The following is a 27,292-nucleotide window of genomic DNA, read 5'->3' as shown; positions in this document are numbered from 1 at the left end:
CTGGCATATTTATATACATATATGTTTTTGTTTTTTTTTTTGGTAGAGAATGGGTCTCTATGTTGCCCAGGCTGGTCTCCAACTCCTGGGCTCAAGTGAGCCTCCCCCCTTGGCCTCCAAAGGTGTGGGGATTACAGGCATGAGCCACTGTGCCTGGCCGTTTGGGTGAAAGTTTGAGTCACTAAAAAACTTTCTTGACACAGGGTCTGGCTCTCTTGCCCCAGCTGGATTGCAGTGGTATGATCCCGGCTCACTGCTGCCCCCGCCTCCTGGGTTCAAGCAATAAGCGTTATTATGAGTTATCCAACAAAGAGACAGGAGTCCAGCTCAAATCTGTCTCCTGTGCTATTCTGAAGTCAGTACTTTTTACATTTTTAATTTTTATTTTTTTGAGATGGAGTCTCGCTCTGTTGCCCAGGCTGGAGTGCAGTGGCCTGATCTCAGCTCAGGCCACTGCAACCTCTGCCTCCTGGATTCAAGCGATTCTCCAGCCTCAGCCTCCCGAGACTCGGCCTCCAAGGACTACAGGCCTCAGCCACCGCGCCCGGCCGAAACTGAACGTCTTACAGGATTTAACTCACTTCCTAGTAAACTGGAACACGCGCGTTCCCTGGGTTGCTCTGCCGTCCCAGGTTTCAGCAATGGGAAATCGCCTGAACCCCCGCTCAAAGGCGGGGCTCGGAGTATGAGGCCACTGGCCTCCAACGTTGCTGCTGACTTTCACGTCTATGCTCCAGTGGCCGTAGCTCACTTCCGCAGAGGCGGGACTTCCGGCCTTTCTACAGCACTTCCGGCCAGAGCTTAAAGCTTCGCTGCTGGACCGTGTGCGGGGGGTGCCGCGGCTCAGAACACCTGTACTCTCGGCGCTCAGGTGAGTTTCAAAGGTTCCGGGAGCTTCTGGAACGAGCGTTCCTGGCCGGTGAGTCTCCCTGCAGTGCTCTCGGCCTTTTCTTTCTTCCCTTCCCGGAATCTTCCCAGACTGCCAGAGCCGGGCGTTGCCTGCTCCCTGCGACTTTGACCCAACCCAGATGTGCCGGCCCGAAGGGAGTGCTAAGGCGAGTGCGTGTGTGCCGGGAGGCGGGCTAGCTGGCTGGGTTGGGACCGCACTGCGCCTCCTGGAAGGCCTTATTTGGGAGTAGCCTGACGTGGTCCCTTGCATTGTAAGCTTCTCTCGGAGAATTGGCGTGTCACTTTGGAAGAGGTGAATATGGTACAGGCGACCAACAACTTTTACAAGGTGTCCTCTTAGAGGAACAGCCCCGTCGTTCCGAATCACTTAACGTTGGTTATGACGGAGAAATAATGTTAAGGAGGTGGAGAGCACTTAAAACAACTACTTTTTTGTTTGTTCTTTTGAGACGGAGTCTTGCTTTGTTGCTCAGGCTGGAGTGCAGTGGCATGATCTCGGCTCACTGCAACCTTTGCCTCCCGGGTTCAAGTGATTCTCCTGCCTCGGATTCCCGAGTAACTAGAACTACAGGCACGAGTCACCACACCCGGCTAATTCTTGTATTTTTAATAAAGACGGGGTTTCTCCATGTTGGCCAGGCTGCTCTCGAACTGCTGACCTCAGGTGATCTGCCGGCCTCGGCCTCCCAAAGTGCAGTAGTTACAGGTGTGAGTCACCGCGCCTGGCCTAAAGTAACTATTTTTACTTGGTGTTTACTACCAAATGGGGACTGTTCTAAGTTGTGGGTGGATCCAAATGCTTGTATGATAGCTTTATCCTCAGAGAAGCAGTCTTGGCGGGAAGATGGGGTTAACAAATTGCCAAACTGTTAGAGAAAGTTAGTGGAGGTGGCGATGGAGAGAGAGGACATCTCTTTTGTCTGACATTAATAAAGCCACGGCCACTGACTTTTGATATTTGCTTTATAACGTTTTTCATCTTTTTAAGTTTTAATTTGTCTGTATGCTCATAATTTATGTGCTGTTGTAAGCAGCATATCACTGGGATATATATATATATATATATATATATATATATATATATATTTATATTAAATCTAAGTGGATAGCCTTTTTGGTGGGGGGGGAACAGAGTCTTGCTATGTTGTCCAGGCTGGTGTGCAGTGGCCCAATCTCAGCTCATTGCAACCTCTCTGTCTGCCGGGTGCAAGCAATTCTCCCACCTCAGCCTCTTGAGTAGCTGGGATGACAGGCATGCCTCACCACACTGTTAATTTTTTTTTTTTTTTTTTTAATTTTGCTGTGTTGGCCAGGCTGGTTTCGAACTCCTAACCTCAGGTGATCCACCTGCATTAGCCTCCCAAAGTGCTGGGATTACAGGTGTGAGCCAGCATGCCCGGCCTAGCCTGCCTTTTGACTGGCAGGTTTATTGGATTTACATTCTTTGTTACTATTGTAATATTTGTTCAGATCAAAATCTTTGGTGTCATCACTGATTAATCTTTCATATGTATCAGCAAATCCTATGGACTCTTCACCTTCAAAATCTGTCCACACTCCCAAGCTCTTCTCATCACCTTCCCTTGTTCAAGTTACATTGTCTCTCATTTGAATTACTGCAGTAGTTTCTGCTCTTTCCTCTTTCAGTCTGTTTCTATCACAGCTTCTTGGTTGATCCTTCTGAAAACCATGGCAAAACCTGGTCTCTACGAAAAGTACAAAAAGTAGCCAGGCGTGGTGGTGGGTGCCTATAATCCCAGCTACTCAGGAGGCTGAGACGGGAGAATAGCTCCAACCTGAGAGGCGGAGTTTGCAGTAAGCCAAGATCGCACACTGCACTCCACCCTGGGCGACAAGAGTGAGACTCTATCTCAAAAAAAGAAAAAAATCAGATTTATGTCTTTCTTCTCAAAAATTCTCCAAGGACTACACATTTTACCCAGAGTAAAAGCCAAAGTCTTTAGAGTGGATTATTCTTTTTTTTTTTTTTGAGATGGAGTTTCACTGTTGTTACCCAGACTGGAGTGCAATGGCACGATCTCGGCTCACCGCAACCTCTGCCTTCCGGGTTCAAGCAATTCTCCTGCCTCAGCCTCCCGAGCAGCTGGGACTATAGGCACGTACCACCATGCCCACCTAATTTTTGTATTTTTAGTAGAGACAGGGTTTCACCTTATTGACAAGGATGGTCTCAATCTCTTGACCTCGTGATCCACCTGCCTTGGCCTCCCAAAGTGCTGGGATTATAGGCGTGAGCCACCGTCATGTGAAGTTTTATATAGTGTGGCTCTGCTTCGTTTCTGATCTCATCTTGTTCTAATCTCCTGTTTGCTCCACTCTGTGGCCTCCTCAAGAACATCCTAGTCTCGGGATATTTTTACTTGGTATTCCTTTCCCTCATATGTCCACATGGTTCAGTTCTTTACCTCTTTATATTTCGGGGACTATATCCTTCTCAGGGAGGCCTTCTCTGACAAGCCACTGTCATCTTTAACATATCCATTGCACTCATTATCCTTGTGCTTATCATATGACATACCATGTGATAGAGTCATTTATCTGGGTTATTATGTTTTCTCTCACTGGCATAGAGGGTTTATTAGGGAAGGTGTTTTTCTGTTTTGTTTACTGCTTTATTTTATTTATTTTTATTTTTATTTTTATTTTTTTGAGGCAGAGTCTCACTGTTGCCCAGGCTGGAGTGCAGTGGTGTGACCTCTGCTCATTGCAACCTCTGCCTCCTGGGTTCAAGCAATTCTCTGCCTCAGCCTCCCGAGTAGCTGGGATTACAGGCACCCGTCACCATGCCCAGATAATTCTTGTATTTTTAGTAAAGATGGGGTTTCTCCATGTTGGCCAGGCTGATCTTGAACTCATGACCTGGTGATCCACCTGCTTTGGCCTCCCAAAGTGCTGGGATTACAGACATGAGCCACTGTGCCTAGCCTTTTTTAAGATCTCTTATTGTACTTCCTTGTAAAATCCATTACTGTTATATTCCAATTGCCTAAAATAGTATCTGGCTTTATCAGACACTCCATAATATAATTGTTGACTGAATGAATTTGGGGTTTTTGCACCATCTTCTACACTTTGTATTTTCTATGCTTTATTGTTCCTTTCTTGTCTTCCTCCCCCGCTCCCCCCCTCCCCCAGACAGGGTCTCCCTCTGTTATCCAGGCTGGAGTACAGTGGCACGATCTCGGCTCACTACAACCTCTGCTTCCCGGGTTCAAGTGATTCTCCCACCTCAGCCTCCTGAGTAGCTGGGATTATGGATGCGTGCCACCACAGCCTGGCTAATTTTTGTATTTTTAGTAGAGATGGGGTTTCACCATATTGGTCAGACTGGTCTCAAATTCCTGACCTCAGGTGATCCACCCACCTCAGCCTCTCGAAGTGCTGAGATTATAGGCATAAGCCACTGTGCCTGCCCCGCCCCCCGTTTTTTTTTTTTTTTTTTTTTAGATGGAGTTTTGCTCTTGTCACCCAGGCTAGAGTGTGGCGGAACCATCTCAGCTCACTACAACATCTACCCCCTTGGTTCAAGTGATTCTCTTGCTATAGCCTCCCGAGTAGCTGGGATTACAGGTGCCCACCACCATGCCCAGCTAATTTTTGCATATTTAGTAGAGACGGTGTTTCACCACGTTGGCCAGGCTGGTCTCCAACTCCTGACTTCAGGTGATCCGCCTGCCTCAGCCTCCTAAAGTGCTGAGATTATAGGCATGAGCCACTATGCCTGGCCTTTTTTCATATTTTTTGCACAACGGGATCTCGTTCAGTTGCTCAGGGCTCACTGCAGCCTCTATTTCCTGGGCTCAAGTGATTTTTTTTTTTTAACCTAAACCTCCCAAGTAAATGGGCCTATAGGTGCGTACCACCAGACCCAGCTAATTTTTTTTTTTTTGAGACAGTTTCGCTGTTGTTACCCAGGCTGGAGTGCAATGGTACGATATCAGTTCACTGCAACCTCCACCTCCTGGGTTCAAGCAATTCTCCTGCCTCAGCCTCCCGAGTAGCTGGGACTACAGGCACGCGCCACCATGCCCAGCTAATTTTTTTTGTATTTTTAGTAGAGACGGGATTTCACCATGTTGATCAGGATGGTCTCGATCTCTTGACCTCGTGATCCACCCGCCTCGGCCTCCCAAAGTGCTGGGATTATAGGCGTGAGCCACCGCACGCGGCCTAATTTTTGTATTTTAATTTTGCTGAGCATACTGAATTGAATCTGATCATAATTTTTAGTTTTATTTTCTATTTATTTTTTGAGACACTGTTTCTCTCTTGTTGCCCAGGCTGGAGTGTGATGGCATGATCACGGCTCACTGCAACCTCCATCTCCCAGGTTGGAGTGATTCTCCTACCTCAGCCTCTCAAGCAGCTGGGATTACAGACAGGCATGTGACACCATGCCCAGCTAATTTTCTATTTTTAGTAGAGATGGGGTTTTACCATGTTAGCCAGGCTGGTCTTGAACTCTTGACCTTGAGTGATCTGCCTGCCTCGGCCTTCCAGGTTTCTGAGATTACAGGTGTTAATCCCTGCACCCAGCCTGTTTTAAATTTTTTTGTTTGAGATAGGTCCGGCTCTTTTTGCCCTGCTTGAAGTGTAGTGCCTCGATCTCAGCTCACTGCAACCTCCATCTCGCTGGTTTGAACCATTCTCCCACCTCAGCCTCCTGAATAGCTGGGACTACAGGCATGTGCCACCATGCCTGGCTAATTTTTGTATTTTTTTGTAGAGATAGGGTTTCACCATGTTGTCCAGGCTGCTGTCCAACTCCTGGGCTCAAGCAATCTGCCAGCCTTGGCCTCCCAGAGTGCTGGGATTACAGGTATGAGCCACCATGCTCGGCCTAATTATAATTTTTTTTTTTTGACACAAAGTCTTGCTCTGTTGCCCAGGCTGGAGTGCAATGGTATGATCTCTGCTCAACAGGAGTTGGGGACCATCCTGGGCAACATGGCAAAACCCCTTCTCTACTGCAAATAGAAAAATTAGCTGGGTGTGGTGGCACTCATCTGGGGTCCCAGATTCTCAGTGGCTGAGGCACAAGAATCTCTTGAGCCTGAGAGGTGGGGGTTGCAGTGAGCCAAGATTGTACCACTGCACTCCAGTCTGGGCGACAGAGCAAGAGTCTGTCTCAAAAAAAAAAAAAAAATCCTGTAAAGGAATTTTACTAAGTTCTTATCAGTGTTGTATTTTTCTTCCTAGATCTTATTATTTTGGATTCTGGGTATATTATAATGAGTGACACGTTGACATTGGATGTAATTGGTCGAAGAGTTACAGTTAACGGAGAACATGCAACAGTACGTTTTGCTGGTGTTGTCCCTCCTGTGGCAGGTAAGTAATTGTGTGTGTGTGTGTGTGTGTGTGTGTGTGTGTGTGTTTTGCAGCTGTTTCGGTGTAGGCTTCTCAATAGTACTTTATACCACAAATTTGAGGAAATTAACCAATTTAAAGATGCCTCCTATATCCAGTTTTATTTGACTGACAGTATCCTGTGGTATCTATGATTTTGTTTAATTATAGGTCATTTAATTATTTAGTGTTGCTATCTTTATAAAATGAACCTTAAAATATCTTCTGAGGAAACTTTAAACAGCTGAAAGTCTTGAAACCTCACAACCTTCAACTCAAGTAATTTTTTTGAAATTTCTTTTGTCATTAATCCATGTGTGTAGGTGTCTAATACAGTTTAAATTGACATACATTACAATTTTTTTACTTTTTAAAATTTATTTTTTGGTATACGTTTATGTTTCTACAGCATTATTTTGCTTGTATTTCTTTCTTTCTTTTTTTTTTCCCGAGACGGAGTTTCACCATGTTGGTCAGGCTGGTCTTGAACTCCCGACCTCAGGTGATCCACCTGCCTTGGCCTCCAAAGTGCTTGGATTACAGGTGTGAGCCACTACTCCCGGCCTCTTTTTTTTTTTTGTGCTCACGGGCCCCACGCCAGGCCTCGATTTACCCAAGCCGGGCACGCCGCTGCTTGTATTTCTTTCTGATTACATTAGTATAGTATATAGTTTAATTGTTCTCCATTTTGGATGTTAATTTTTGGTTTATAGAGTAAATAATAATGTAGTAGACTTAGTCACAAGTCTTAGTCAACACAAATCTGCCTGTTTTCTGTGTATTACAATTGGCCTGAATCGGTACAGGGGCCTTGGTGATAGATTTTAGACCACGTGTTCTCAAAGTGTGGTCCTTGGCCAGTGTCAGCGTCATGTGGTTAGTTGTTAGTAATGCTGGTTCTTGGGCCTCACCAAGAATCAGAAACTGTGGTGATGGGACCCAGGAATTTGTGTTTTAAAATTGACATACATTATATGACATACATTTTAATGACATACATTAAAAGCCCTCCAGGGGATTCTTTTTTTTTTTCTTTTTTAAAGTAAAAGCAAGTTTATTAGGAAAGTAAAGGAATAAAAGAATGGCTACTCCATAGACAGAGCAGTCCTAAGGGCTGCTGATTACCCATTTTCATGGTTTTTTCTTGATAAGCTGAACAAGGAGTAGATTGTTCATGCCTCCCCTGGTAACTTCCTGATGTTGCTATGACATTTGTAAACTGTCCTGGTGCTGGTGTGAGTGTAGTAGTGAGGAGGACCAGAGGTCACCGCTCGTCGCCATCTTGGTTTTGGTGGGTTTTACTGGCTTCTTTACTGCAATTTGTTTTATCAGCAAGGTCTTTGTGACCTGTACCTTGTGCCGACTTCCTATGATATCCTGTGACTTAGAATGCCTTAACTGTCTGCAATGCAGCCTACTAGTTCTCAGCCTCATTTTACCTAGCTCCTATTTGAGATGGAGTTGCTCTGGTTCACACATCTCTGACATTTCCCCCCTCCCTTTTATAAGAGAACCCTTAATCCTAAAGGTTGCAGAGGGATGAAGATCCATCTTCTGTAACTTCTTCAGGCTGAAAAAGGACAATGATATTCCTATTAGGAGCTCAGTCAGAAATCATTAGTATGGTAAGAGTCATTCATGACTTTTTTTTGAGATGGAGTCTTGCTCTGTTGCCCAGGCTGGAGTGCAGTGGCAGAATATGGGCTCACTGCAACCTCTGCCTCCCAGGTTCAAGTGATTCTTCTGCCTCAGCTTCCTGAGTAGCTCGGATTATAAGTGTATGCTGCCATGCCCGGCTAGTCCCCAGCTAATTTATATATTTTTTTGTAGAGATGGGGTTTTACCATGTTGGCTAGGCTGGTCTTGAACTCCTGACCTGAGGTGATCTGCCCGCCTCAGTCTCCCCACAAGTGTTGGGACTATAGGCACAAGCCACCTCATCTGGTCCCATTCATAACTCTTGAGTTCTGACAAAGAGTGATATCTGGGCCAGACATGCTGGCTCACACCTATAATCCCAGCACTATTAGGTGGGATTATAGGGGCCCACCACGAAAATTAGCTGGGCATGGTGGTGGGCCCCTATAATCCCACCTACTTGGGAGGCTGAGGCAGGAGAATCACTTGCATCCAGAAGGTGGAGGTTGCAGTGAGCTGAGGTTGTGCCACTGTACTCCAGCCTGGGCAACAAGAGCAAAACTGTCTCAAAAAAAAAAAAAAAGTAATGATTTTTCACATAAGCTCTTTTTAAGTGGGCTTTGATGGAAGTCTGTTTCATAAAAAGAACCCCAGATAAGACTTTTTTTTTTTGGAGACATAGTCCCACAGTCCTGCTCTGCTGCCCGGGCTGGAGTCCAGTGGCACGATCTCGTCTCACTGCAACCTTCGCCTCCCAGGTTCAAGCAGTTCTCCTGCCTCAGTCTCCTGAATAGCTGGGATTGCAGGCATTTGCCACCACACCCAGCTAATTTTTTTTGTATATTTAGTAGAGACATGGTTTCACCATGTTGGCCAGGTTTGTCTTGAACTCCTGATCTCAGGTGATCTGCCTGCCTTGGCCTCCCAAAGTGCTGGGATTACAGGTATGAGCTACTGTGCCAGGCAAGACTTTTTTTGTCCCCCCTTTGTTATTTGGAAGGGCAAGACTTTTAAAACCAAGCCTAGCCATGGGTTTGTACCATCAAATATCTATCAGCTGAGTAAATTCCTCTCCTCTTGGCCTCCCAAGATAAATTGGGGCTCCTGGGCCTGTGGGAAAGTGACATATTTTACTATTTTACTTACCACAGGTCAGGAACCCTGTATAGAGACTGGAGACAAGGAGTGAGATGTGTCCCCAAGGGGCTGTTATTGGCTTTACAAGTCAAGTTTGATTCCTTAAAGGAAAGCTTGTCATTCCAGTTAAAGCCTTCGTAAAATAAGCAGTTTTTTCAATTGTGTCCTGTTTCAAAAGAAAACAGATTCTTTGCCAGGCACAGTGGCTCACACCTGTAATCCCAGCACTTTGGGAGGCCAAGGTGGGTGTATCACCTGAGGTCAGGGGTTTGAGATCAGCTTGTCAACATGGTAAAATCCCGTCTCTACTAAGAATACAAACAATTAGCTAAGCATGGTGGTGCATACCTGTATCCTAGCTACTCAGGAGGCTGAGGTAGGAGAATTGCTTGAACCTGGGAGGTGGAGTTTGCAGTAAGCCAAGAGTGTACCACTGTACTCTAGTCTTGAGGAAGACTCGGTCTCAAAAAACAAACAAAACCAGATTCTTATTGCACTTAATGCAAGTAACTATATTGTCATAAATTTTTTAAAAAATTATTTTATTTTTTTTTTGAGACGGAGTTTTGCCCTTGTTACCCAGGCTAGAGTGCAATGGCGCAATCTCGGCTCACCGCAACCTCCGCCTCCTGGGTTCAGGCTATTCTTCTGCCTCAGCCTCCTGAGTAGCTGGGATTACAGGCACACGCCACTATGCCCAGCTAATTTTTTGTATTTTTAGTAGAGACGGGGTTTCACCATGTTTACCAGGATGGTCTCCATCTCTTGACCTCGTGATCCACTCGCTTCGGCCTCCCAAAGTGCTGGGATTACAGGTGTGAGCCACCGCGCCCAGCCCCTATTGTCATAAATAAAGAATACTTACAAATAGTTTCCAAATTCTGGAGAAATCAGGTAGAGGAAACAAATGTGCTTCAAATTTTTTGTTTATAGGAGTATACTTCACCCAGGTTTTTTTTTTTTTTGAGAAAGAGGTTTCCTCTTACCACTCAGGTTGGAGTGTGGTGGTGTGATCATGGCTTACTGCAACCTTTGCCTCCTGGATTCAGGCAGTTCTCCAGCCTCAGCCTCTGGAATAGTTGGGCACCCGTCACTATGCCTGGCTAATTTTTGTATTTTATGTAGAAACTGGGTTTCATCATGTTGGCCAGGTTGGTCTCGAACTCCTGATCTCAGGTGATCTGCCTGCCTTGGCCTCCCAAAGTGCTGGGATTATAATCAGGAGCCATTGTGCCCACCTACTCAATTGTTGAAAGCTGGAAATAGCTCAAAAGAAAAGTTTTCTTGGTTCCCAAGTCGGCCAATCAGTACTGCAGTCTATTTCCTTTGTGTCAGGGGGTTTCTTCAGTATCATCCCTTCCTTGGTTCACTAGAAGGACGTTACCAGACCCCACCACTTACCTAAACTTAGCCTTTGGGTCAGGGATTTCCACACTATAGTGCCTTCAGTGGTCACCAGAAAGTTGTTACAGGAAAAGGGTCTCAATCCAGACTCCAAGAGAGGGTTCTTGGATCTCACGCAAGAAATAATTCAGGGCAATTCTGTAAACTGAAAACAAGTTTATTAGAAAAGTAAAGGAGTAAAAGAATGGCTACTCCATAGACAGAGCAGCCCCTCCAGGGGATTCTGATGTGTAATAAGGTTTGATGAAAGCCGTTGAACAAGATACATGTGGACTCTGCCTTCATGGAGGCGGTGGAAGTCTTTAACATATACTTAATATGGTAAGGGTTTTTTCTTTCCTGGTATTGGGACTCTGTCTGGAAAAAAAAAAAAAAAAAAAAAAAAATAACTTGACCTCCCAAAGTGCTGGGATTACAGGCACGAGCCACTGTACCCAGCCCCATTCCACTCTCTAGCTCCATGAGTTCAATTGTTTTTATTTTTTAGCTCCTACAAATAGGAGATCATGTGAGGTTTGTCTCTGTGCTTGGCTTATTTCGCTTAACATAATAACCTCCATTTCCATCCATGTTGTTGCAAATGATAGGATCTCATTCTTTTTAAAGGCTGGATAGTACTTTATTGTGTATGTGTTTATTTATCCATTCATCTGTCGATGGACACTTAGGCTGATTCCAAGCCTTGGCTATTGTGAATAGTGCTGCAGTAAACATGGGAGTGCAGATGTCTCTTTACTGGTTCCTTTCTTTTGGGTATAACTAGCAGTGGGATTGCTGGAACATATAGCAGTTCTATTTTTAGTTTTTTGAGAAATCTCCAAACTGTCCTCCATGGTAGTTGTACTAATTTACATTCTCACTAATGAAGTGTGAGGGTTCCCTTTTTTCCAGAATTTGTTATAGCTTGTCTTTTGGATAAAAGCCCTTTTAACTGGCTTGATGTACTATCTCATTGTAGTTTTGATCTGTATTTCTCTCATGATCAGTGATGTTTAGCACTCTTTCATTTACCTGCCTCCCATTTGTATGTCTTCTGTACAAGAGAAATGTCTGTTCAGCTCTTTTGCCCATTTCTTTCTTTTTTTTTTTCCTGAGATGGAGTTTAACTCAGTTGCCCAGGCTGGAGTGCAGATCTCAGCTCACTGCAACCTCCTCCTCCTCCTGGGTTCAAGCAATTCTTCTGCCTCAGCCTCCCCAGTAGCTGGGATTACAGGTACCCACCACCACACCTGGCTAATTTTTTGTGTTTTTAGTAGAGACAGGATTTCACCAAGTTGGCCAGGCAGATCTTGAACTCCTGACCTTGGGTGATCCATCGGCCTCAGCCTTTCAAAGTGCTGAACCACTGAACCCAGCCTTTTGCCCATTTCTTAATTGGATTATTAAATGTTTTACCTATTGAATTGTTTGAGCTCTTTATTATAGTCTGGTTATTAATCCCTTATCAGATGAGTAGCTTGCAAAAATTTTCTCCCATTCTGTGAGTTGTCTCTTCACTTCGTTGGTTATTTCTTTTGCTGTGCAGAACCTTTGTGATGGATTGTTTATTTCTTTATTTATGTATTTGAGCTGGAGTCTCGCTTTGTCATCCAGGCTGGAGTGTAGTGGTTCAATCTCAGCTCACTCAACCTCCACCTCCTAGGTTCAAGTGATTCTCTTTCCTCAGGCTCCCGAGTAGCTGGGACTACAGGTGCATGCCACAATGCCTGACTAATTTTAGTATTTTTAGTAGAGATGAGGTTTCACTGTATTAGGATGGTCTGGATATCCTGACCTCATGATCCGCCCACCTTGGCCTCCCAAAGTTCTGGGATTACAGGTATGAGCCACTGCACCCAGCCAGATTAATTACTTTTAATTCTTGTGATGTCAGTGAAGTCGGTCCTGATTATGATTGGCTTTTCATGTGGCTTGAGTCCATAGAGAATAAGAAACAAAGTAGGGTGACCAGAGTAATCAGGGTTATGTGACAGCTTTATTTATCACTGTAAATTTTTTTTTTTTTTGAGATGGAGTTTCGCTCTTGTTACCCAGGCGGGAGTGCAATGGTGTGATCTCGGCTCACTGCAACCTCCGCCTCCTGGGTTTAGGCAATTTTCCTGCCTCAGCCTCCTGAGTAGCTGGGACTATAGGCGTGCACCACCATGCCCAGCTAATTTTTTGTATTTTTAGTAGAGATGGGCTTTCACCATGTTGACCAGGATGGTCTCAATCTCTTGACCTCGTGATCTACCCTCCTCGGCCTCCCAAAGTGCTGGGATTACAGGCGTGAGCCACTGCGCCCGGCTTATCACTGTAAATTAATAAACCTGTCCGCTAGTGTCTGGTTCAGTCTTTGGTGCATTTGGAATTTCCAAATTGAGGCTATCCGTGTTTGTTCACTGTGGATGTAGAAAGCAAAAATCTGGATTACACTGGATTACACCACATTCCTGGGATCTGACTGGTGAGGTAGCTAGGCCTGCCCTTATACCACCTCTGTCTACTTTTTTTTTTTTTTTTTGAGACGGAGGTTCGCTCTTGTTACCCAGGCTGGAGTGCAATGGCGCAATCTCGGCTCACCGCAACCTCTGCCTCCTGGGTTCAGGCAATTCTCCTGCCTCAGCCTCCCGAGTAGCTGGATTACAGGCACGCGCCACCGTGCCCAGCTAATTTTTTGTATTTTTAGTAGAGACGGGGTTTCACCATGTTGACTAGGATGGTCTCGATCTCTTGATCTCATGATCCACCTGCCTCGGCCTCCCAAAGTGCTGGGATTACAGACGCGAGCCGCTGCGCCCGGCCTACTTTCTTATTCATACTGGGTTTTTGTTTTTGAGACAGAGTCTTGCTCTGTTGCCCATGCTGGAGTGCAATGCATGATCAATCTTGGCTCACTGCAACCTCCGCCTCCTGGGTTCAAGCAATTCTTCTGCCTCAGCCTCCTGAGTAGCTGGAATTACAGGTGCCTGGCACCACGCCTGGCCATTTTTCTTCTGTATATTTAGTAGAGACAGTGTTTCACCATATTGACCAGGCTGGACTTGAACTCTTGACCTGGTGATCCACCCACCTCATCCTCCCAAAGTGCTAGGATTACAGGTGTGAGCCACCGCACCTGGCCCCCCTTTTTTTTCCTGTTTTTTTGGGACAGAGTCTCGCTCTGTTGCTCAGGCTGGAGTGCAGTGGCACTATCTCAGCTCACTGCAACCTCTGCCCCTCAGGTTCAAGTGATTCTTCTGCCTCTGCCTCCTGAGTAGTTGAGACTACAGGTGCCCACCACCATGCCCAGCTATTTTTTGTATTTTTGGTAGAGATGGGATTTCACCCTATTGGCCAGGCTGGCCTTGAGCTCCTGACCTTGTGATCTGCCCACCTTGACCTCCCAAAGTGCTTGCTCCTTCTGCCTCCTTTAGCTTGAAAAATGACTTGTGCTTTGCAGTGTGAGAGAATGGCCTTATTTTGTGCATTTTTCTTTGTAGGATCCATTAACTCAGCCCATTATGATAGTTTCTATGATGATCACATTAATTGTACTTTTTTTTTTTTTTTTTTTGAGTTGGAGTTTCACTCTTGTTGCCCAGGCTGGAGTGTAATGGTGTGATCTCTGCTCATTGTAACCTCTGCATCCTGGGTTCCAGCAATTCTCCCACCTCAGCCACCTCAGTAGCTGGGATTACAGGCACCCACCACCACTCTGGGCTAATTTTTCTTTTTTTTTTTTAGACTGAGTGCCTCACTCTCTAGCCCATGCTAGAGTGCAGTGGTGTGATCTTGGCTCACTGCAAGCTCCTCATTCTGGGTTCAGACAATTCTCCTGCCTCATACTCTTGGGTAGCTGGGATTACAGGCATGCGCCACCATGCCTGGCTAATGTGTGATATTTTAACCTATGTTTATTTTAAACCCAAAGAACTTATATTATTTATATTGTCTGTATTAATTTAAATTTACCCATATATTTACTCTTTTCTTGCTTTTTATCTCCCCCCAGATCCCCCTTCCATATCTTTAGGCTTCTATCTGGGATCATTTTCTTTCTCCTTAAAGGCTACCTTTATTGGGTTTTTCTTTGCTGAAATTGAAGGAAAAAATTATTTTTCCTTCTTTTTTTTTGAAATTTTTATTGTGGCTACATATATAACATAAAGTTTGCCATTTTAACCACTTGTTAATTTAAAATTTTAAATTGTGGTAAAATACACATAATGTAAAATTTACCATCTGAACCAGTTTTGAATGTACAGCTTGGTGGTAACTACCCTGGGAATCTCATATAGGTGGAATACAGTGTTTGTCCTTTTGTGGCGGCTTATTTCTCTTAGTGTAATGTCTTTAAGGGTCAATCTTGTTCAGTATGCTCAATAAATTTGAGCCATTTTTGTTTTCTGCAGTGGTGGTTTTTGTTGGCTTTTTCACCCAGACATGCTATTATGTTTGCTGATTGAAATCCTGAGTGTAGGGCTAACTTGTCAATTCCCAAAGACGTCTCGTCCTCCTCAAGTGGTGTCTGTGTGATATGGTTTCCATTGTTAATTGGTATTTGCTTGCAGAAAAATGTATCATCATCTGTTACTCATTTGGTTTTTCTTGTTCTGCTAGGACCCTGGTTAGGAGTAGAATGGGACAATCCTGAGAGAGGAAAGCATGATGGGAGCCACGAAGGGACTGTGTATTTTAAATGCAGGTAACTTTTCAATATGAATCAGCATGGCCATTTAGTCAAGATTATATCTAATAGTTGAATAAGGAGGGATGGAGAGGAAGAAACGGTTGGCTCGTGAAGTAGTTATATTGTAGAATTTGTTGTATTCTAAAAAGGCAGTTATTTTATTTGTGGTATAAGTGCTGTTTGTAGAATTTTTCCCTTTTTAAAAAAAATTCTGATGACCTTGTGGGTGGCATGGCTTTCTTTATCCTTTATTGTTTTTTGACAGTCGTCTAAACTGGATGAAGGTAAAGCTTTCTAGCTCATTACCAATTTACAATCCAGTAAGCGAATAATAGAAAAGAGAAATAGCTTAGATATCCAGTAAGAAGAATTGATTACACAAAATATAGCGCATCTGAATAGTGGAACGCTAAGCCACTCTAAAAAAAATTCATCTCATAGGAAGAGTTACACGTTACATTGCATTTCTTTTTTTTTTTGAGACGGAGTTTTACTCTTGTTACCCAGACTGGAGTGCAATGGCACAATCTCCACTCACCGAGACCTCCGCCTCCTGGGTTCAAGCAATTCTGCCTCAGCCTCCCGAGTAGCTGGGACTACAGTCGCGCACCACCATGCCCAGCTAATTTTTTGTATTTTTAGTAGAGATGGGGTTTCACCTTGTTGACCAGGATGGTCTTGATCTCTTGACCTCATGATCTACCCGCCTCGGCCTCCCAAAGTGCTGGGATTATAGGCGTGAGCCACCGCACCCGGCCAATTTTGCAGTTTTAGTAGAGACGGGGTTTCTCCATGTTGGTCAGGCTGGTCTCAAACTCCTGACCTCAGGTGATCCGCCCACTTCAGCCTCCCAAAGTGCTGGGATTTCAGGTGTGAGCACTGCATTTCTATTAATATTTTTGGTCACCTAATATCAGAAAAACTGTATGAAGCTCTGAAAAGGGTTCTGGGGAGCCTTCAGGCAGAGCCTATCTTCTAAATTTTTGTTGTTATTGATTTTTATTAGTTTTCAAGTTCTCAAAAGGATCTTTCTCTAGTAAGCTGTTTTTTCTTAAGTGTGGTACAGTGAAGACAATATTGCCCTAGAAATCAGGAGACCTCTAATTTGTTTTTAACAATCTTGTTTGTTTGTTTGGTTTATTTATTTATTTATTTTTGAGATAGGATCTCACTCTGTCGCTCAGACTGGAATGCAGTGGCATGATCATGGCTCACTGTCACCCTGAACTCCTGGGCTAAAGTGATCTTCCTGCCTCAGCCTCCTGAGTAGCTGTGACCACGGCATGCACCAGCACATCCAGCTAATAAAAAAAATAAATTTATAGAGATGAAATTTCAGTATGTTGCCCAGGCTGGTCTTGAGTGATTTCCCTACCTTGGCTTCTCAAAGTGCTGGGATTACAGGTGTGAGCCACTGCACCAGTCCTGCTTTTAATAGTCTTTATTATGATCCTCGAACAAGACAAATTTACTAACCTTTAAAATGAGGGTCACAATTAGATAACCACATAGCATATCTCCTGGTCCACTATTCCATAATTTTAGAAAGTCAGGATGTTCTTAAAAGGCCAGCTATAGCCAGGTGCGGTGGCTTGTAATTTCAGCATTTTGGGAGGCTGAGGCGGGCTGGATCACCTGAGGTCAGGAGTTCGAGACCAGCCTGGCCAACATGGCGAAACCCTGTCTCTACCAAAAATATAAAAATTAGCCAGGTGTGGTGGCAGGTGCCTGTAATCCCGGTTGGGAGGCTGAGGCAGGAGAATCACTTGAACCTGGGAGGTGGAGGTTGCAGTGAGCCGAGATCATGCCACTGCACTCCAGCCTGTGTAAAAAAAGGCCAGCTATGCTTGCAGAATTGCCAGCTCTGAATCTGTCAAGAGTTAGTTGAGGATTATAGGAGCAGGTTATGAGTTTAGGGAGAAATATTTTAGCCAGGTCCACAGATTCTCTAGGTACCTGGACCATGATCACCTCGAAAACCGTCCAGTGAAAGGACTTTTGTTTTGGAGACAGAGTCTCACTCTGTTGCCCAGGCTGGAGTGCAGTGGCACGATGTCGGCTTACTGCAACCTCTACCTCCCTGGTTTAAGCAATTCCCTTGCCTCAGCCTCCCGAGCAGTGGGAATTACAGGTACACTCCACCATGTCTGGCTAATTTTTTTGTATTTTCAGTAGAGATGAGGTTTCACCATGTGGGCCAGACCGGTCTCGAACTCCTGATCTCAGGCAATCCGCCCATCTCGGTCTCCCAAAGTGCTGGGATTACAGGCCCAGCAAAAGGACTTTTTATTTGGAACTTACCCCAGCCTACTTCCTTCTTCTAAAAGCTTTCCCAGATTGTCCATAATTGTATGGCCCTTATGGTCCCTGGATACAGTGATATTTTCAAAGTCTTGGTTACTCTGAGCATAAAAATCAAGAATTTTCTTCAAGTCCTGGTTGATGCAGAATTTGTCCTGAAATGCTGATGGGAGGCCTTGGTTCAGGGACATTGACTTAGTGTAGTCATGCATTGCTTAATGAAGGGGATGCATCTGAGAAATGCCTGTTAGGTGGTTTCGTCTTTGTGTGAACATCATAGCCTACTACATGCGTAGGCTACTGTATGGCATAGCCTATTGCTCTGAGGCTATGAACCTGTACATCATGTTACTGTGCTGAATACTGCAGGCAATTGTAACACAGTGGTAAATATTTAAGCCTAGAAAAGGTACAGTAAAAATACAGTATAAAAGATTAAAAGAATTAATCAGCATGGGATGGTACATGTCAGTTAGTACCAGCTAACTGAGGTACTTGGGAGGCTGAGTCATTAGGATTGCTTACGCCTGGGAGTTTCAAGACCAGCTTAGGCAACACAATGAGATCTCATCTTTAAAAAAAAGATAGGGCTGGGCGCGGTGGCTCAAGCCTGTAATCCCAGCACTTTGGGAGGCTGAGGCAGGTGGATCACGAGGTCAAGAGATCGAGACCATCCTGGTCAACATGGTGAAACCCCGTCTCTACTAAAAATACAAAAAATTAGCTGGGCATGGTGGCGCATGCCTGTAAATCCCAGCTACTCAGGAGGCTGAGGCAGGAGAATTGCCTGAACCTAGGAGGCGGAGGTGGCGGTGAGCCGAGATAGCGCCATTGCACTCCAGCCTGGGTAACGAGAGCAAAACTCCGTCTCAAAAAAAAAAGATAGAAAATGGTACACCTGTATAGAGCCCTTAGTGTGAATGGACCTTGCAGGACTGGAAGTTGCTCTGGATGACTGTGTGAGCGGTGAGTGAATGTGAAGGCTAGGACACTCTTGTACCCTACTATGTCCTTAGGCTACACTAAACTTAAAAAGAAGTTTTTCTTTCCTTCCTTCCTTTCCTTTTTCTTTTTCTTTTTCTCCTTTTTTTTTTTTGAGACAGTTTCACTCTTGTTGCCCAGGCTGGAGTGCAATGGCGCAATCTCTCGGCTCACTGCAACCTCCGACTCCCAGGTTTAAGCAATTCTCGCCTCAGTCTCCCAGGTAGCTGGGTTACAGGCCAGCGCCACCATGTCCGGCTAATTTTTGCATTTTTAGTAGAGACGGGGTTTCTTCATGTTGGTCACGCCAGTCTTGAACTCCTCGACCTCAGGTGATCCACTCGCCTTGGCCTCCCAAAGTGCTGGAATTACAGGCGTGAGTCACTGTGCCTGGCTGGTTTTTCTTCCTTTAATAACAAATTAACCTTAGTTTCCTGTACTTTTTTATTTTATAAACTTAAATTTTTCTTTTTTGAGACGGAGTCTTGCTCTGTTGCCCAGGCTGGAGTGCAGTGGCTTGAGCTTGGCTCCCTGCAGCTGCCCGGGTTCCAATGATTGTCCTGCCTCAGCCTCCAGAGTAGCTGGGATTACATGTGTGCGCCACCAATACCCAGCTCATTTTTGTGTTTTTAGTAGAGATGTGGTTTCACCATGTTGGCTAGGCTGGTTACAAATTCCTGACCTTGTGATCCACCTGCTTCAGCCTCCCAAAGTGCTGGGATTACAGGCGTGAGCCACTGTGCTTTGCTTTTTTTCTTTTTTTAAACAGAGTCTTGCTCTGTTGCCCAGGCTGGAGTTCAGTAGTTTTATCTTGGCTGGCTGATCTCAGCCTCCACCTTCTGTGTTCAAGGGATTCTTGTCCCTCAGTCTCCTGAGTAGCTGGGATTGTAGGTGTGTGCCTCCACACCCAGCTAAGTTTTGTATTTTTAGTAGAGACAAGGTTTCTCCGTGTTGGGCAGGCTGGTCTTGAACTCCTGAGCTCAAGTGATCCACCCACCTTGGCCTCCCAAAGTGTTGGCATTACAGGTGTGAGCCACCACACCCAGCCAACTTTTAAATTTTTAAAACTTTTTCACTCAATTGAAGTAACCTAAAACATCAGCATTTCTTCAAACATGAACACTTTGTAGAGCTGTACACAAATATTTTCTTCATTTCTTTATTTTATAAGCGATTTTCTATTTTTAAAGTAATATATTTTTTTACCTTTTAAATTTTTTTGTTAAAAACAAAGACACCAACACAGACATTAACCTAGGCCTGCAGTCCAGACCACAGTATCAGTGTCTTCCCACTTCCACATCTTGTCCCACTGCAAGATCTTCAGGGGCTATATAACATGCATAAAGCTGTCATTGCTTTTTTTGTTTTGTTTGTTTGTTTTGAGATGGAGTCTTACTCTGTCACTCAGGCTGGAGTGCAGTGGTGCAATCTTGGCTCACTGCAACCTCCACCTCCCAGGTTCAAGCAGTTCTCCTGTCTCAGCCTCCTGAGTAGGTGAGACTCTAATTTTTGTATTTTTAGTAGAGACAGGGTTTCATCATTTTGGCCAGGCTGATCTTGAACTCCTGACCTCAGGTGATCTGGCCCCAAATTCTGGGATTACAATGTGAGAGCCACTGTGCCTGGCCTGAGCTACCTCCCCCGGCTATCACCTCTCACAATAACAATGCCTTCTTCCAGAAAACCTCCTGAGGGACCCGCCTGAGGCTGGGTTACAATTAACTTTTTTTTTTTTTAAATACAAGGAATTGCCTTGGCTTGGCAAGAGGTGGCTCACACCTGTAATCCCAGCACTTTGGGAGGCCAAGGCAGGAGGAGCACCTGAAGTCAAGAGTTTTGAGACCAGCCTGGCCAACATGGTGAAACCCCATCTCTACAAAAAATAAAAAAAATTAGCTGGGCATGGTGGCGCATGCCTGTAATCCCAGCTTCTCAGAAGGTTGAGACACAAGAATCACTTAAACCTGGGAAGTGGAGGTTGTAGTGAGCTGAGATCACACCATTGCACCCCAGCTTGGTGGGCAGAGTGAAACTATGTCTCCAAAAAAAAAAATAGAGGCATATACTCTAAAATGATGATAAAAAGTATAGTATAGTAAACACTTAACCTAGTAACATCACCGTTTATTATTGTCAAATATGTGCTGTACATAATTGAATGTGCTATATTTTTATATGACTGGCAGCACAGTAGGCTTGTTTATACCAGTGTCACCACAAACACAAGTCACATGTTACACTACAGCATTAAGATGGCTACAACTTCACTAGGAGATAGGAATTTTTCGGCTCCAGTGTGATTATGGGACCACCTTTGTATATTCGGTTTGTTGTTGACCTACATATCATTATGTGGTGCATGCCCATTTTTGAATTCTTTTTTTTTTTTTTTTTTGAAACAAGAGTCTCATTGGCATGATCTCAGTTCACTACAACCTCTGCCTCTCCAGTTCAAGAGAGTCTGCTGCCTCAGCCTCCCGAGTAGCTGGGATTACAGGCGTCTGCTACCATGCTTGATTAATTTTTTGTAATCAAGTGATCCTCCCTCCTCGGCTTCCCAAAGTTCTGGGATTACAGGTGTGACCCACCATGCCCAGCTTAGTACATCTTATTAAAGGGGAAATGTTACATATTCTGAAAGGAAGTTCATTGGCACTAGTAAAGTTTTGGAGAGCTGGCTAGCAAGCTCTGATTGGTGAGTGACAGTGGTGGGTGAAATTCGAATCAGGGCAGATTGTTTTAGTAGCTATTAAATAAAAGCGGCATCGGGTTTCAACAGGCAGTTTCAGTAGCTGGGCTTGTAGCAACTTACTTCTTGGAGCAGGTGCTGTGGTGCTTTGAGTGCTTTTTCCCCTTGGCCCCTTGACTCTGAATTTGTTGGGCATGACAAGAATGACCCAGTTTCTGTAATCAACTTTCACAAAATTCATGGCTGTGCACAGTCACCGGTGTTCTTCCTAGGTACCGCTGCTCTCCACTTCTTGTCTTTTGGGGGAGTTGAGGGGTTCAAATATGGTAAGTAATTTTGAAGTCCTCTCTATCTTATCCCTAGACAGCAGAGTGACTTGCATTTTTTTCATTCTAAGCTACAGAGTATGCTCTGGACAGAACTGGATGTATCAGTATTCTACCCACTCACCTTTTATTTCAGTGGTTCTGTTTCCAAGCAATGATAGGATTTCTCTTTTCTGGTGGGAAATCAATCTTAAAATGTAACATTTCTTTAGCACTAGGGAGCAGAATCTAACTTTAATACTTGGCATCAGAGAGGATGTACTGTTCCAGCCTGTGTCTGTGATAATGGACATCTTAGGAAGTGGATGCTTGACAATTTAAGAAATAAAGTGCTAGAAAGAAAGGGTAAATGTTTAAGGTTAGACACCCCATTCACCCTGATGTGGTCGTTACACATGGTATGCCTGTATTAAAATACTGTATGTACCCACAAAAATTAAACTAAAAAAGCCCTTGATTGATTCCTCTTTTGTGTGTCATAAGCCTGTTGTAAAGTGTTTTGAGGCTCTTGGATGAGCATTAATGGGTTTGTATAAAATAATTCTCTTGGTGTGGTGTAAAGTGTTGGAAGATTTCTTTTTAAATCAGGAGGTCTAATGATAGCATGTGGACAGGGTGCACCTCTGTTTAAAAAGGTGGTAGCTCTACTTCATTTTTGAAAGCCTGACTTGAATCAGAGCAGAATTATAATTGTGTCAACACAAAAGCAGTCAAGATGAATATTAAATTCAGCTTATTAGAGAAACCAAAAAACAAGTCTACAGCAAGATGCTTATCTACTACTCTGTTTTTCTCATGGGAAAACCACCTCACTGGGTCAGCTCTTTAGATATGATAGCACTGAGCTTTGCAGGAAAGCTAAGAGTTCTCTTCTCATGATGAACATTTAGTTATGCAGCCTTGCCAAACACTAAACATTCCTGAAACAAACAAGGTATCAAGATCAACACGTATTAGAAACTCTCCAGAGACCTGGCCTTTTCCAGTAGCTTGTATCCAAAGCTCCAATAAGAAAGAAGCTTACCGTGGACGTTTGGGAGTCTACTGGGGACCCTTTACCTTTGTGTAGTGTTGCCAGATTCAGCAAAGAAAAATACCAAATACATAGTGAACTTTGGATTTCAGATAAACAGCAAATCAGTTTTTTTCTTAAAATTTTTTTTTTTTCTTTTTTTAGACACAGAGTTTCGCCATGTTGGCCAGGCTGGTTTCCAACTCCTGACCTCAGGAGTTCCACCTGCCTCACACCTCCCAGAGGTGTGAGCTACCACGCTGGGCCCGTTTTTTTTTTTTAGGATGAGTATGAGATATGCATGGGGGCATACTTACTTGAAAATGACTTACTATTTATCTGAAATACAAGTTTAACTGAGCATCTTTAATTTTATCTGGCAATTCTGCTGGGGACATAGGACAAAATGAATCTTGATAACTGGGTTTTATGAGCACATCCTGTTTCCATAAAGGCCATGGGTCAGGATGATGATTTTGCCAGCAACATGTGTATTGGTGGGCAGAAGGAGGAAGGAACCTAAACAGTCCAAATGCTTCCAAGAGAAACATTTTTGGGCACCTCTCCCTGTATTCTCATCCTCACCAACATTTTTCTCTTTAGACATAGTTCAGAATTTCAGGGTTTGGATACAGTTTCTTAATATGTTAATCTATAATCTCAGTGGCATCTATGTGGATTGTTACAGTTTACCTCTTAGAGATTTGTTACCAATGGACACCCATTCAGCCAGGATTTTTCATTATTTTTTGAGGCTGTTTTGTTTCCTGCTGGAAATGTCCCAGTAAATATCGGTCTTTAGTGTCAGTCTTTGATCTGTAAAGGGCATAGCGTCTGCTTTGCAACTACTAACACCATTCCTAACTCTCCTTTCATCTGCCTGCAGTTAAACGCAACAGTAATAAAAATCTATTCATGACTTCTTATTTTTTTACCACTGTTTTAAAAAGTGTAAATTTAGGACAGAGATGCAAACCATGGTATTTGTGTTCTACATTGTTTTCTCATTTGTCATTATTATAAATGTATTAGTTGAGCTCTTACACTTTTTCACTGAAATCACATGTTTGAAAAATAAAATTTTCTATTTCTAGTTCCACCACCCCCATGTTACTCCTCTAAGGAAAATCAATACTGTTTCATAAATTTCAGTATGAAATTAATTTCACAAATTTCAGGTTTCACTGTTTTATAAAACAAAATCTATTTTATTTTATTTTTTATTTTTTTGAGACGGAGTTTCGCTCGTTACCCAGGCTGGAGTGCAATGGCGCGATCTCAGCTCACCACAGCCTCCGCCTCCTGGGCTCAGGCCATTCTCCTGCCTCAGCCTCCTGAGTAGCTGGGATTACAGGCACATGCCATTTTTTGTGTTTTTAGTAGAGATGGGGTTTCACCATGTTGACCAGGATGGCCTCGATCTCTTGACCTCGTGATCCACCTGCCTCAGCCTCCCAAAGTGCTGGGGCAAAATCTATTTTAACGAGACTCTAGAAATGGTTTATTAGATGCAAAACTTGTTTGTACACATTTACATAGATTACGGTTATATAAACAAACAGTCGGCCCGATGCAGTAGCTCATTCCTGAAATCCCAGCACTTTGGGAGGCCGAGGCAGGCAGATCACCTGAGGTCGGAAGTTTGAGACCAGCCTGGTCCACATAGAGAAACCCCATCTCTACTAAAAATACAAAATTAGCTGGGTGTGGTGACACACGCCTGTAATCCCAGCTACTCGGGAGTCAAGAGAATCACTTGAATCTGGGAGGCAGAGGTTGTGGTGAGCCAAGGTTGCCCCATTGCACTCCAGCCTGGGTAACAAGAGCGAAACTCCGTCTCAAAAAACAAAGCAAAACAAATTGAACTATTTTTCTAACATCTAGTAATGCACCTGAGGATTTATTTCACCTTCTTAAACATAAAGTGTTTAACATTAATATTTAATTGTTAGTAAACACAAGATCTATTTATATGTTGCTGTACGAGTAAAGGAGTCCAGGCACGGGGCTCAGGCCTGTAATCCCAGTGCTGTGGGAGGCCTAGGCGGAAGGATCACTCGGGCCAGGAGTTTGAGATCAGCCTGGTCAACATAGTGAGACCCCATCTCTACCAAAAATGTAAATAAAAAAGGGAGATAACCTAGAAGTGATCTTTTAAATTTCCTCCAGAGAAGCACCTACAGGTTTTACAAATGTTTTATATTCAGTGGCACTGCTTTTGCTCTGCTACTTTTTGTTTTTGTAGTTTTTTTTTTTTTTGAGACAGAGTTCAGCTGTTGGTACCCAAACTGGAGTGCAATGGCACAATCTCGGCTCACTGCAACCTCCGCCTTCTGTGTTAAAGCAATTCTCCTGCCTCAGCCTCCCGAGTAGCTGGGACTACAGGCACGCACCACCATGCCCAGCTAATTTTTGTGTTTTTAGTAGAGACCGGGTTTCACCTTGTTGACCAGGATGGTCTCGATCTCTTGACCTCGTGATCCATCCGCCTCGGCCTCCCAAAGTGCTGGGATTATAGGCATGAGCCATTGCGCCCAGCCTGTTTTTGTAGGTATTTTTATGCAGGATCCTGTTTGATGCCTATGATAGGACAAAAGACCACTGCTTTTTTTTTTCTTCACCAAACTTCGGCTCATTCATCCTAAAGACCCAGCTCAGATTCTACATCTTTTCAGAATATACTCAAGATCAGGGACTTGGGCCAGGCGCGGTGGCTCAAGCCTATAATCCCAGCACTTTGGGAGGCCGAGGCGGGTGGATGACGAGGTCAAGAGATCAAGACCATCCTGGTCAACATGGTGAAACCCGTCTCTACTAAAAATACAAAAAATTAGCTGGGCATGGTGGCACGTGCCTGTAATCCCAGCTACTCAGGAAGCTGAGACAGGAGAATTGCCTGAACCCAGGAGACGGAGGTTGTGGTGAGCTGAGATCGTGCCATTGCACTCCAGCCTGGGTAACAAGAGTGAAACTCCGTCACAAAAAAAAAAAAAAAAGAAAGGAAGATCAGGGACTTTTTCTGTGCTATGGATCCTTTTGGCAGGCACAAAATGATACTTTTAAAAGCAGAAATAAAATACAAAGGAAATCAGTTACATTAAATATAGTAATCAAAATATTTTTAAAAAATTGATATATACATAGAATGTGCATGGGAAAAATTGATACACTAATATATGTCTTTATTAAATAACATTAAATGATCTACCAGTAGGTCTAATAACTACTAAATTTTGGAGCAATGATGAGAATAACTGATCTTTTAAACACCTGGAACAAGTGTAAAGCAATAGGAAAATATCTTTGGTTTCCATTGGTGACAAAATGTTGTAAATCTCACTCTAGTTTGTTGCCTGAATTTATGAGTAAAGACAATGTTGAATTTTGATAAGAGGTTATGAAAATAGCAATCCACTTTCCCCATCTGACTCAGCTATTGCTGCATACTGTATATCTTGGAAGTATTTGCTCACAAATTTAAAAATGGTCATTTTGTTCCTCTCCACTTTGAAATCTGTGACTTGAAGGAGTTCAGGTGTGGTTGTCTCTGCTGTGTTGATGTGGCCTGTGTGAATCCAGATGGTAAGTTCTGTGGTGGGGGATGAGATCTTTCACCTAGGCCAGGCCACACTGTCCTTTGAGCCCATGTTAGCATGCCTTCCCCTGAGCTTAGCCTTCTCATGTTCATGGAGGTGAGACTGCTGGACCTGGGTGGCTAGGTGGACACATCTAAGCTTGCCTAACATGGCATCCATTTTTTGGTGGTATATTGTCACCAAAGATGGCTGCCAGTAATGCTTCCCATCCTTATTCATGCATGCTGCTTCTCCCATGAAGAGGTGGAGTCTATTTCCTTTTTCTCTGAGTCTAGGCTGGCCCTAGACTCTGCTCTGGTAAGTAGGTGCAGTTATGTTGTGCCAGTAGTTCTGGGGTTAGCCTTTCAGAGGCCTTGCAGTTTCTGTTTTCACTCTCTTAGAAGCCAGTCACCACCTGAGAAATCTAACCCTGTTGGGAACAGGGGTCCATGCAGACTCTAGCTATTCCAGCTACCTCCACCCTGGTGCCGATTATCTGAGTTGAGCCATCTTGGATGGTTCAGCCTCAGCTAGCTCCCAACTGAATGCAGTCCTGTGGGTGACTCCAGCTGACACCACATGAATCAGAACAATTCAGCTCAGCAAAACCTACCCACAGAACTATAAGAAATATCACCTTAGACCGGGTGTGGTGGCTCATGCCTGTAATCGCAGCACTTTGAGAGGCCAAGGCAGGCGGATCATGAAGTCAAGAGTTCAAGACCAGCCTTACCAACATGGTAAAACCCCATCTCTACTAAAAATAAAAAAATTAGTGGGACGTGGTGGCGCACGCCTGCATTCCCAGATACTCAGGAGGCTGAGGCAGGAGAATTGCTTGAACCTGGGAGGTGGAGGTTGCAGTGAGCTGATATGCCATTGCACTCTAGTCTGGGCGACAGAATGAGACTCCATCTCCAAAAAAAAAAAAAAAAAAGAAATATCACCTTAATGTTTTAAGTCACGGTCCCTTGGGGAATTTTTATGCAGCAGTAGATAATGGAAAGAGGTAACAACTTTATACCTGAGATTTATGTGACCTTATCTTGTATATATTTATAACTATGTTTTCTGCTAGTAAATTACTCATATGATAAAATTATGTCATTATTGATGGTATCGATATGGTCAGGAGCTTGTCTGAACAAGTTTGAGAGCCACTGGTTAGGTTTAGAGAGTCTGGCATTTGAGTTATCTTAGTATTTCAAAATATGTGGGATTTTGTTGTTTTTTTTTAGACAGGGTCTCATTGTGTTACCCAGACTGGAGTGGCAATCCTAGCTCACTGGAGTTTTC

General features: G+C 43.9%; 1 protein-coding gene across 4 annotated transcripts in view; it reads left to right on the top strand.

Moving 5' to 3' along the window:
- Nucleotides 1-796: 796 nt before the first annotated feature.
- TBCE (tubulin folding cofactor E) overlaps nucleotides 797-27,292 on the top strand; it is a 69,073-nt gene continuing 42,577 nt past the window's right edge. For 2 of the 4 annotated variants that reach the window (XM_054248368.2, XM_054248367.2), the window contains exons 1-4: nucleotides 797-871; nucleotides 2,903-3,025; nucleotides 6,130-6,261; nucleotides 15,040-15,124. In XM_054248368.2, the coding sequence (XP_054104343.1) occupies nucleotides 6,162-6,261; nucleotides 15,040-15,124 (185 nt within the window). In that variant the 5' untranslated portion in view covers nucleotides 797-871; nucleotides 2,903-3,025; nucleotides 6,130-6,161. The remainder of the gene's footprint in view (nucleotides 872-2,902; nucleotides 3,026-6,129; nucleotides 6,262-15,039; nucleotides 15,125-27,292) is intronic. The other 2 variants (XM_008985780.5, XM_008985779.5) reach the window with 1 other exon arrangement.

This window comes from Callithrix jacchus, chromosome 19 (genome assembly GCF_049354715.1).
Source record: "Callithrix jacchus isolate 240 chromosome 19, calJac240_pri, whole genome shotgun sequence".
Classification (NCBI taxonomy): Eukaryota; Metazoa; Chordata; class Mammalia; order Primates; family Cebidae; genus Callithrix; species Callithrix jacchus.
Note: the sequence above shows the minus strand (reverse complement) of the source record. Positions and strands in the feature narration are given on the sequence as shown.